This window comes from Acanthaster planci, linkage group LG03, assembly GCF_054643075.1.
Source record: "Acanthaster planci isolate LZ-2023a linkage group LG03, COTS_SCS, whole genome shotgun sequence".
Classification (NCBI taxonomy): Eukaryota; Metazoa; Echinodermata; class Asteroidea; order Valvatida; family Acanthasteridae; genus Acanthaster; species Acanthaster planci.
Window position 1 is genome coordinate 3,214,464 of NC_141779.1, and position 12,885 is coordinate 3,227,348.

Here is a 12,885-nt window from a genome sequence, read left to right on the forward strand (position 1 = left end):
ATCGAAAGAAAATTCCAACACAATTTCCTACGTCCAAAAAATTACTAGTTTAACAAATACTGCCATGAATGAAAAACTTAGTTTATATCAGTTTATATCAGTTAAGAAGTGTGACATGTGTACATAAATACCAGTATAATAATAACTAGTAGCAGTTAGTGAAGAAAAATGACCACCAACACCATGGATTCAGAAATGTAATAAAAAACCTAATTGATACTGGCATCTCCAGGTCATAAAACGAAACACCAAACACAGCAAACTACAAGCAGGTTATATGCATGTACACGTTTACGTGCATAGCTAAAGAATTAATGCACTATCTGCAACAAAGCATCCAGGTACATGTACATATAAATGAATCTCATTTACATATAAAGTGTAGGTTTTTTGCAGATGGAATGGTGCATTACATTAAGCTTGAGTCTGATGTCTCAATTTGAAATCTACATATGCACCAACTGTTTTTCATGAAAGTACAATACTTAATTAAATCTACAGTACAATAATGTTTGCATGGTTATGTAACTAGAAATGTCCTGATCTTAAAAGCCGCACTGGTATTTTCCAAGGTGAAGAGTTCGTAAATGATGTACAAAGTACATGTACGCCCCAGGATGCATTGGCTGAATCACTATCTGGATTACACTGTTTAACCCATTTTAATCTGCAAATCTGATTAAATACACTTACATGTATATTGATTCAACTACTTCCTCAATACACTTCCCATAGTCATTCCAACACTTCCTGTAGACAGGAACTTCAAAAACACCCGATAAAGTGAGACAGAGTTTCAAACAATAATTAGAGTTTTACCTGAGAGAAAAGCAATCCTTCGCTTGAGGAGGTCCGATATTTGGACAGCCTGCATGACAGGATCTGTGGCGGGTAAAAAAAAATTTAAAAGTGGTTTATACTTCTGGAGTTTGCATGTATGTAGAAGTCAGTAGAAGTCAGACAACAGTACACTAAATCAATCACTAACCATAACAAAATGATTACAAATCTCACTCACAAGAAACTGCTCATCTGTCGTGTCTTCAATGAAAGTCAAACAAATCACTTGAAGTTCTCTGCATTAAGTGAGCTAATTTTATATTGTACATGTCAGCACATGTAGGCTAATAAAGCACTTCAATATTATTTTACAGTTACAGACGAGTATGTGCCAAGACCCTTGCCACAACCTGCCATTCATTTACATACATGAATAATGATACTGGTCAATTTAATGCACCTTAAGACTTGAAAGTTTTCAGGTGAAAGAACTATACGAGTAAAACGATTGCGGTTACACCATGGATCATTCTCTTTCTTGAGTATGTGTGGTTCTGAGAAGAACCGGGGAATAACTCATTCCCCGGGGAATGAGTTATTCCTCGGTTCCTCTCAGAACCACACATACTTAATGCACCTTCTTCTTCATACAGATACATGTCTGCTCTGAACAATTTCAAACATGTTCAAAACAACAACTGTCTTTTGTTGATAAAGCTAAACTGGGGCATGCTAAGTCTGGCTGGATATTTTTGCTAAGCACTCAGCTGGAGGCAACAGGAAATAATTTATGGCATTCAAGGTTGATCAGAATGTTCAACTGATTCAACAGAATATGTACATAAAATGCAGACTACAAAAACAGCCATACCAGTATTTACACGCTGTACATGTACATGAAGGCCAACACAGAAAATGTTCAGGCAGTCAAAGAATATTCAGTGAACGTTTTACCGACTTATCCTGCATCATTTGGTTCCAACTAAATCCTAACATTGTACACACACAGGAAACAAGCATGGTAGACAGTAATTTTACAAATGTATTTTGTGAAGCACTTGACATTTAGTTTCTTTGAAATGATGTTGCATGGTACCATACATGTACGTAAATACTGAACAGCCAACTTGAACAATATTTGCTTCTTCCCTTGCACGCAGCCAAACTCTTCACAGACAAAACAACTCCAAGAAAATGGCACCATATTTGCTCTTAATACTTGTATATACATTTTTTCTCTCTTTCAACATTCAATCACTGCCTTATTTTAGTGTATTTGAATTTTTTATGGCACAACAGAGTCATTTTCACAACTTAGATACCAAAAAAGTGCTGCTCCGGAGTATGTTTGCAGAGATAAGATGTTTTACATTCGGGCCGCTACCACAATTTTATCGAAGATAGTGATCTAAGCTAGCAGACAGCCACACTAGCATATCACTGCAGTTTCCATGACCTTACGTGTACAACACTGGTGAGTTGTTGGAGATGCACAATAAAAGCTGGGCTTGTGTCAACATTCAATATTTAAACCAGAGACAGGGGGGTTAAAGATTGAAATGGCAAGAATAATCATTGGTGGACCAACCTATTGAGAGGAATCTGAGCTACACTATGCATCCAGAATGCCAGTGTCATGCCATATAGGCATAGGATGTTAACTGTTTATTCACTTTGAATGACAATCCAACAATTATCAACAGACTTTCCAATACTACATGTACATTGTACTGCTGTACTGCATGGGCCTGTGATAAATGAAGCTTCAGCGGATTTGCATACAAATTTACATGTAAGAAATGAATAATGAGGTTCCTGTACTGTCCAGGGTATTTAATTATATTTGAACACAACGGGTTAGTGAGTCTCATCCCCATAATTAAATCTAAAATTGATATGTACATGTATGTATAAAAGACGGTGGAGTCCGTTAGTCTGTTACAAGAATTCCAAACTGTATTTTAAAGGATTGTGTGTAGCATTACAAGGGGTCCATTTTAATGTAAAAATGTGAAAATCTGCTTAAATCTGTATTGATAACTAGAATGTTGGAGGATCAACCAACCAACAATTCATTTGAGAATTTGGAAGGATGTGAACGAACAATGCAAGGAAATTCCAATACTAATTTCGAAGGAGTAAATGACAGACATGTACATGAAGTTTACATTGTTATGTACCTATCATGTACATAAATCTATCATGACTGAAAGATTCTGGACATCAAGTGTAGTGAATTGTCACAACACCATTATGTTCTGTAGGTCACTTCGTGTCTCCTTCATCAAAGCCCTTCAGAGACCAGGAACACAATTCCTGTCAAATAATGCACAAAGCCTCCAGAATGATAGATGGGTTACACCTTGAGAGCTTCCTCAAATGGAGCCCTGAAGCTCACAGAATAGAGGAATTCAGTTACAATAGTTCATGGACAAGCACCACTCTACCCATTGTGATCCTGACAGGAACCCACATGTACAAGTACGCATAGGCCTAGAAAACTTTCCTGGGTCATTCAGTCCAGTCTGAGCATAAAATGGAACCAAAGAGACGACACAAGCAAATGGCAGGCAGTCACTAAAAAGAGAACTGCTGGAAAGGCCATACATAAATTTTCTGCACAGAGCTTTTATGATGATCGACTGGGCCTGCTGAAAGTGCATGGTATGGGAAGGTAATTTACATTTTGGCTTTTGATATAATCCTGAGTTATATGACACAGGAGGGGTCAGAAGGTAAAGGTCACCATAGGGACGGAATTTTGCTTTAAACAAGAAGTATGCCGTTGACAAGGTATCTGAGCTTTTAGAAGTCTATACTCCAAACTTAGAATATGTGATGGCCATACAATACATTTTAGTTTAATATCACACAAATTTTCTTTAATTAAAGAAGTCAGAGTCAGAATACACGTCCAAAGGTTATTTTCAGAACCGAGAACACTCTATGTCTCTCACCATTTTGTTTCAGAGAAAAAGTACATTAACACCCACACAGATCAAAGAGCATGATTTCAGCACATACTGGTACATATACATGTACTTGTAAATGTACATGATGTACAGATGAGTGTACATTTTACACATTACTCAAAACACGAACTTTTACAGGGGACTGGATCCATGCCTAAATCCATGTACATGTACCAAATGAATGTGCTCAGCATTTCATTAAATTAAAGATTCCGACTGAACCAGGATACAGATTTTCTTTTATATTATTAAGCACGGATAGAAAAGTGAAAAAAAAATATTCTTAACCACATACTGTATACATGTATGCTAGCCCTTAAAACTCTATTAGATGGTGTAAAGAGGGAAGCATGCAAGACTCAAAAACTCTCTGGCCTGGTTTCCCCTGGGAACAATAACTACATATTATTGTAATGACCAGTACCACAGGAATTAGCCACAATACAAAGCAAACCGGCATTTCTTGTAATGGATACACAGAGTACAGGGGTCAAAGGTACTGGACAAAAATGCAGGATCTAAAAGAGGCTGACAAGTTACCTTGTGCTGGAGAGAAATCGAAACTGGGAACATGTGGCGCTGTATAAACTTTAGGGTTTGTTTGTGTGGATAATCACGATGGCTAAAAGAAATATTTCAACATGAACATTAACTGTTTCTTCTTATCTGTTTTTTTAATGATTTACGGTAAGACGGTTGCTTTTTTAAATTCAAAGAGGCTGGAACAAAATACCTTGCATGCTATGATTTATTTCAGAAGTCAATAATTTTGTGGAATTTGTCACTCTGCCAAGATGTACACATGGGAAACAAACAACTCAAAAGTGGAGTTGGCGAGCAAATAAATTTTCTGAAAAGTAGACGCCCAAAACAGGTGACAGGCACAAAATCTGATATCAAGAATATTGATTGAAGCTAATTCTCCAATGGTTGGTTGATGGGAAAGTCAGTTTGTCAACTATTTTATTTTTCTCACTAAGTGTACCAGTAACACCTCAATCAATTGCACTTGGCATATAAATCATTTTTCTCTGCTACAACAAACAGGTAGAAAACACTTTAAACCACAGGTCTTTCCAGGACAGCAGACTTTACATAACCCATTTTTATAGCCAAAGCTTTTCACCTATTCACCCTGACAAATTATAATGAACCAAGCCAGGTGATGTATGACCACCCATCAGCTGAGTGCCAACCAAACTGACAACCTAAGCCAAGGTCAGGACAGAGGTCATGATTATATATTCCCACCAACTGTTCAGTTTCCTACCATCAAATAAACTCGTGCTTGGACAGAATGGTCAGGAGACAAACCTGAATTTACTGAAAGGACTTGAATGGAAGTTTTCCTAATTTTACCTTTACAATTAGGACACCTATTTAAGTCAGTCCACACTTTATGCAACACCATGTTACTTACATGTAGTACATTTGAAGAAGGGCAAATTTGTATGATCCAACTAAAAACTGACTTTTTCAAAGTCCTGTTGCCTGGATCTATCCCACAGGTGGCAGAAATTGGAGGTGTTCAGTACATTCATTTCCGTTTCCAATTTTGGATCCCTCACTGGAATCTGGAAAGACTTGTAATGTAACCGCACATTGCCCATCAGCTTTCAGAAATGTACATGTACATAGGCCCTACACACAGTACATGTACCACTGATGATAAATATATCCGAAACAACATCCATATACTAACCCACAAAGGTAAACATAGAGCATGGGAGGTGTTATGTACTCTGATGCACCTTATCTATCAAAATCTACAAAGGCGAGGAGTAAGATTTTAATGGATAAGGGTTCGGTGTTAAGCACTTTAAATTCTTCCATGTCTACAGCAGTATTTGCCTAGAAATGGAATTTTATGTCAAAAAGCATGCTGATATTGAATTACATGGAGGTGGGTGTGGTCAAGGGAAGTTGTTGGAGGGATGGAATTATAATCACACTAAACCTACCTGGCAGTTTCACACCGATGCATTCAGACTTAGACTTATGTTGCCAACCGTACACAGCCATAACTCTGATGCTACGCAATCCACGCTGATATCAAAAATCCCACGACAACTCAATTTCCTCCACAAAGGAAATTCAGGACTAACAGCTGATCATAAATGATCTTCTTCAACATAGTTTTCAATTTGACCCTTGCTCATGGCAAACTGGGAAATACTAATAAGTATGTACATCACTTTATGCAGGGCAAGCTGAGAAAATAAAAACAGCAAAGATGTATTGATCTTGAGACGAAAGTGAGAAGTGCATGGACTGGGGGTGGTTGGAAGAACCACACTAAGGCACTGGTAATCCAGGCCTTAATCATCAGGTTCATATGATCTAGTCTCCATGCTGTGCCCAGACATCCAGCCTCACCAACAAGTCTGAAATCCAAAGCCAAGGACCGAGAACCCCCTCAGTGCACTCAAGACTAGGCACGGTTTTGATAAGAGCCAACGAGCAATGGCCCACCTCTGAGGAAGACAGAATACAGAGGCTGTAACGTGCTGTCACCAAACCAGAGTAACTATGAAAGGCATGCAATCCTCCAGGAAGGCAGAGCTGTTGACATATTCCATGTTACGAGTCACAGCAACAGATGTAAGAGGTTACATGTAGGCTAGGAGCAAGCGAGAGAAAAAAATCTGGTACCGAAAGGTGAGGGCTGTATATGGTAGGATAAACACAGGCAACTGGAAGTACATCAATAATTGTGTCTGAGGTCTTGTAATCAAGGTCTCATGCAACAGCTCCTCAGGGATTTCAGAGCTACAGATGAAGTTGATTTTGTCAATGGTGTGTGGTTATCACATGTTACATTAATTTTAGGACAGAGGGTGCGTCCAACGTTCATCTCTATTACCAATATTTGACAAACCAGATTTTATTTTGGTAATCTCAGATACGATGATAGAGATTAAAAAATTAAGTACATTAATGTTACTTATCAGTTAGAAACTGTAATGTAATTAAAGTGATATCATGATGCTACAAGTACAAATGCCTTAAAGTGTCATAGCAATGTAGTCTTGTTTAAACGTATTGATTCATTAATGTGGTGACTTTCATTGCGCAACATACATACTGCAGACTTTTTTCTATGTGAGGGTTTAGGGAATCACTGAATGCAAGTATTTTAGGCAGTGAAAGAAAAAATGCTTAAACTTACATGTATATAAGCAGATCAAAAACAATTTTCTGCTTCCAATTACACATACGTGCCTCTCAAATAGGGTGGCAAGGTAGAAATTTTGAATCTTTGGCAATTTTTTGTGCGTGCTGATTGAACGGGATATTCAATTATATGCCAATTTCACCCTTGACCATTTCCATTTGCACAACATAAACTATTAAATAACTGCCACCAAAAATGATATAAACTTGCATTGATTGCTGTGAAAAATATTTACCGACTGTAATTCTTAAAATAATGGAGGATTCAGGTTGTGCACACCATTGTGCACAACACTAGTCACGACTGGAAACAGGCCAAAAATGTCCATGCATGCAGTATGCATCTGTGGGGTGGGTTATGAACATCAAGTTGCAACAAGAAATTTTGATGAAACACGCTTGGTTCAAGTATGAGCAATTCATGAGCATGGAAAATAACACAGACAAAATCAAGTTTAATGATAGCGAATTATGAAGTTGATGAATTTCTTACTTCATCAATGTTTTACTTATTTATAATGTACGGTAACAACACTATTTGGCTGGGATGCTATACTGGTTGCCACATTGCCATCATGATTTCTTTAGCAATGGTAGTGTGGAGCAGCAGGAACCAGCACAGCATTGAGCATTTGAGCATCATTGCACATTTTTTTCATCACCTTCACAACCAAATGCAAAGGAAACTCATGAAACAATGTCTTCTCAAAAGTTGTGAATTAAAGTAGACAAACATTTGAATACAAGTGTCTTTGACGTAAAAACAAGTTGATGAGAGACATTTTTGGGGGACAGATGACAGGAATTTTTATTATCAACATTTTTTTTCAATTCATTCTTTTTTAAATGCCGATCGATAATAATTTCAGGCTTGTGCCAAAAAATTAAGGTCAGTCAGAAAACTGGAAGCAGAACTATTTTATTTTCTGACCTACATGTAAGCTCTGCATACACTGTACAAAGCATGTTCAACAACCTCAAGTTCAAAGTGCAAGTAGCCTTGATTAAACAAATGAAGAGGGGTTGGAGGCAATTGTTATTTTTATCAACATTCCACAATCAATTTTTTTTTTTCAAATTCCTCAAAGTTTTTCAATTCAATTGACTGGATGGTCTTCAGTAAGAAAATAACCTGGCATACCTGTGCATACAAACATGTACAGTGTTTACTCCACAGCAACGAAAACCTTTTGTGTTCAGGCAGGGTACCGATAGCATGCCTGACACTAACCCATGCAGTTTAGGTTGAAATTTAACCCAGAAGCAGCGTACTATGCACATACTGTCGACTGATAACGGGTGTAACAATTAGTCTATTACCAGTGGTGGTTTTCTTAAAAAACATTTATTTTAAAGGCAATGTCAAATATCCAAAATTAATACCCTTCTTTACAAGCCCACTAAGCAAGATGAAATCACAAACCAAGATGTTAGTGGTCCGGAAGGAAACAAACTTTATTTTTAAGGTTGGGATCTTGGACTTGAGGCATTAAAAATCGAGACACCTACACTCCATATTTATGATTCATGCACAGGGAATGCATTTTCATTGACAACAATGATTTAGGGCTGTCGACAAAACTAAAGCACAATGTAATGGACACTGCTTATGTTACTTGGGTTACAAATGGTTATTTTTGACACTGTGTAAACACGAGCATGGCTGGAGTTATGCCAACAGACATATGGCTAATCAGGTTTACTGTTGCACTAATGCACCACTGTAGAACAAAGGTTCTGTGTTTTTTTCAAAAATAATTAAGAACTCTTCTTAAACTGAACCATTTGTCTCAAGGCCACAAAATATAGGTTATCACTTTATGTAGAAAAATTGACCAAATGAATTACCATTTAATAAAAATATCAGGGCCCCGACATTCCAATCCTAGCAGAAAATTTGTGAAAGCCAACAAACTGACTGAAACTTTAAAATGAAATGATTCCTGGAAATCTGTCCCTCTTTAGCATATTATAGGACATAAAATCAATAAGATCATCCATTTTGATGCACTAAATGGTTGTCAACTTTGGAACAATAAAAACATCCTGTTGGGGAAAAGAACTCATACTCACGCTTGCGTACAGCGTAGACCCCACCATTTCTGGAATCGGTTCCACTTGCGTCATGGACGTAACTGTATTCTACAATGCCTGACGTTGAGCTGAGATTTGAAGCATACCGTTCACCTCTGCTTCTCCGATAACTGGCAGCCATCATGGATTAACTCAGCAGTAAGTACTGCAGGATGGAAGAAAAACTACAATCAGTTGCAGGTAAAAAAAAAAGGTTTACAAATTTTCAACAGAAAAACCTCAAGCAAGGTTTTAGCTAGAAATATTCTATGGGCATCTTTTAGACATCTCGTATTACTTTAGCCATTTTGGACGTCCTATTGTAAATTCTGAAAAAAAAGTATTTTCAAAATTGCCAACTTGGACAACCTACTTTTCAACTTGCGGTAAACACTTATTTTTCAAAGTTTCTCTGCCCTAAATAAGCAGACTTCAGGTTTCGGTTCTTCCAACTACAAATACAATTCCATTGGCTTTTTATAAATTTCAGTTTGAGAAGACTGATAGTGTAATTTGACACAATGATTGTAAACCGCTTGAAACTGAGGTTGACATTATAGCTCACAAACTTGAAAACTCTTTCTCTTATTCTGATATTCATTACTTTCTTATCAATGGATGTTATGGAGTTCCAACTCGGAGAATGAGGCTATAATTACATGTACTTCATTCCAATGGGTAAACACTTTGGAATGTCTAATCACACGATGCAGATTTGTAACAGAACATTTTTAAATGAAACATGTTGAAAATATTCAAAACTGTGACTGTTGTTTAATCATCAACACGCTTTACATCTGCCACACCCACACAAGGAAACCAGTTATGCTCAGCACTCTAACCTCCATGCTCATTCACATAAAACCCAGAACAGGCAGTCAATAGAAGCAGGTTCTCAACAATAGAGTAACCTCTGTGGGTATATGTCTGTTCAATGAACCAGTGAACCGAATGCAAATTACACCCCAGCCCACACAATAGGATAGACTTGTGTGGTACTCACAGAGCACCCCTAGCCCAGTACTGAGAGGGTACCATGTTGGATTGGAGGTCAGACAAGTATAACAAGGGCTTGAAACTGGATATTACTAGGGACAAGCCAAACGACATCTGACTGTGGATTTGTTACTGTATGAAAATTTGCTTGGAATAAAAACTTACAGGACTGGTCGACTGGTTTCTAGTTTAACGTTCCCATTAACAAGCATGTGTTGCCTTTGAAATAATTTTCTTGTTCATTCCGCGTTCAAAATCCAGAAAGTCCAATAGAGTTTTCACTTTGCTGGGATTGCAAGTCAATAGTTTTTCTGGCATATGCAATCAAACAATTATAAAAAAATAACCATTAAAGAGCTTGTGATTCCCTTTGAACTGTGAGATTTAAGTTTAAGCCCAATTCCCACAATATTTATGTTAGGAGCCTGTTTGATAATTTTTCCAAAATGCTCCACTGTACAGAAACCTAAACACACATCCTACACTTGAAATTTCAAGGGCCATTCGGCCAATGTAAAGTCTTTGTTTATAAATTGGTTTCTACAGGTTTGCCAAAATCCTTAAAATCTTCTCAAATTTCCCAGTAGACTTTAAAGGATCAGTGAGGTACATGTATGCATATTTGCATATTTGGCTAAAGAACATTTTTAATGAAAAAATATATAAAACATGATACAATATAGGGCCTACACTTTTTAGCCTTGGCAGTCCCATATAAATTGTGCAAAATCCACCTGACAACTAGTGGCATCGATCTATGCCAGAAATTGGGGATTGGGAATTGTGCAGGATGACTTGCCCTACCATGGAAATTTGAAAAGCTGTGGGGAGATAACACCATATGAGATTATATTAGGGGGCAATGCTCATGGTACAGACATAAATCTGTAATGTGTATGACATTCATTCAAATACGTCAGAATGGCATATTTTTATTGTTCTCCTTTTGACTGATATCGAATACATTTTGGTTCTTGGGAAGTGTGAAAAATACTTCACAATCTGCTTTAATTTTCTATCATTGCAAAAAAGTGTGTGAGTTTGGGGGGGGGGGGGAATGATTTAATAGCTCATCCCCTAGTCAAAATCTGGGGGCATATACACCCCTATCCGCTTGGGATTTATGCTCATGCTAAAAACCAAAGATTTTTGAAAAGCTGGTTAAAAAAAGGTCCAAACCTTGGCACATGGATTAGTGGAATACTACCTATTGTTCAACTGCCCTTCCCTAAATTTAAAATGTGTTAGGCAAAAACAAAAAATTAGCATTTCCAGGGTACCCTTCCTAACCAAGAAAAGAATCTATACGTCAATTTTTTTCAAATAATTATAAACAAAATAAAATTACAGTGACAACCCCAGAGCGTAATTTTGGAGTACATTATTCTGTTTTCTTTTTAAAAAGAAAAAGGAGGGCCTACATGTACAAATGCAATGCACATTTACATGTACTTTGCTTTCGCTTTTGTCTTTGGATATATATGCAATTAATTTAAGCCATTAAGAACAGCTACAGTGCTGAAAAATGATGCAGTACAAACATGTTGCATCTATTGCAAATACTTCTGAATAATACAATCAAATACATGGACTCAACTTTTCTGTTTGGTATATGGCAATATCAGTATAACCATGTGTTTTTTAAATATTCCTCCATGATATGGGGCAGTGCGGACATCCGGGATTCTCGCAAAATGGTAGGTACCACGCCGGTGAAAACAGCGACCGTGGCGACTTACTGTACGCATGCACCAGCCAGTCCGAGGATCAGGTTAAACAATCTTTTCTTTCATCAGGACGTACGCGCACACTCGTTGTAGTTATTTTCATCGGCGCGGTATGGCTGCTACCCACAATTTTGTGAAACTCCCAGATGTCTGCACTGCCCCATAACCTATAACTGTATTTCCGTAGCCTCTCATTAAGGCCTATTCATTTTTCTACAAATTGATAATGTTTCTTTAAAAATTATTATTTAGGTCTATATCAATACGTAGGGCCTAGGCACTTTACAAGTGAATTGATACAAGCTAAATAGTATATCCTTTCCTTCGATAAAGACAAACTAGGAAGAATCTCCCATCTAGCAAACTTTTCTGTTGACTTTGTAAACAGTTTTCCCTCAGCCGAATTTATGAACAAGTTTTCCTCAATGAAAACACAAACTAAACCTGAGACCAAATGGCCTGTTTGAGGGTGAACAGGCTAACCTGGTGTCCAGGGAAAAAATTCTTTCTAAGTATTCATAAATATCTCATATTAACATGAGTATCCACAACTCATGGTCATTCCCACAAAACGTCAATATACTTTGAATAGCCAACTGTACCGGTGCTGTTATGACATGAATGAAACTAGGCCCTAGTCTTAATGCACGTTAACTTCACAATTTACGCAACTCCAAACAAATGTCACAAACAAAATGCACCCTACCTATACTCAGGATACCTCTGCACAGCTTCTGCAGGCCAATGCTTCCACTACATCATCGTCTTTTGGCAGCTTCTGAGGACGAAAACACCAGGATAGGACCCTACATATATATTTTCTCAACAGAGATATAGTTATTGGGCCTACATGCTGAAGTGTTAGCGCTTGAATGACCGCCTGCTGAGTTGGACTTTGGTCGAGACTTCCAACGCCCTACAACACAAAAAAACACTCTCAATATTTTTACTCTTTTACGAGCAAATACAAATACTGACTCTAAATATGAAATTTTAAACAACAATCTTTACAAGAAAATACAAAGTACCTGTTGTTCAGTGAGTCACATTTTTCAAGAAGTGGACTTAATTCTTGATGGAGGGACTTTCCAGGGGGAGAAATTAAGATTCTACCAACAGCACGGAAGTCACTTTTACAACAGGTGTGTTCTGATCGGACCCAA

General features: G+C 37.5%; 1 protein-coding gene across 1 annotated transcript in view; it reads right to left on the minus strand.

The window, feature by feature from the left end:
• LOC110985841 (uncharacterized) overlaps positions 1-12,619 on the minus strand; it is a 184,939-nt gene extending 172,320 nt beyond the window's left edge. Inside the window, exons 1-3 of the mRNA XM_087134473.1 lie at positions 12,429-12,619; positions 9,000-9,165; positions 820-882 (exon numbers count right to left, since the gene is read on the minus strand). Coding sequence (XP_086990599.1) covers positions 820-882; positions 9,000-9,144 — 208 coding nt within the window. The 5' untranslated portion in view covers positions 9,145-9,165; positions 12,429-12,619. The remainder of the gene's footprint in view (positions 1-819; positions 883-8,999; positions 9,166-12,428) is intronic.
• Between the last annotated feature and the right edge of the window lie 266 nt (positions 12,620-12,885).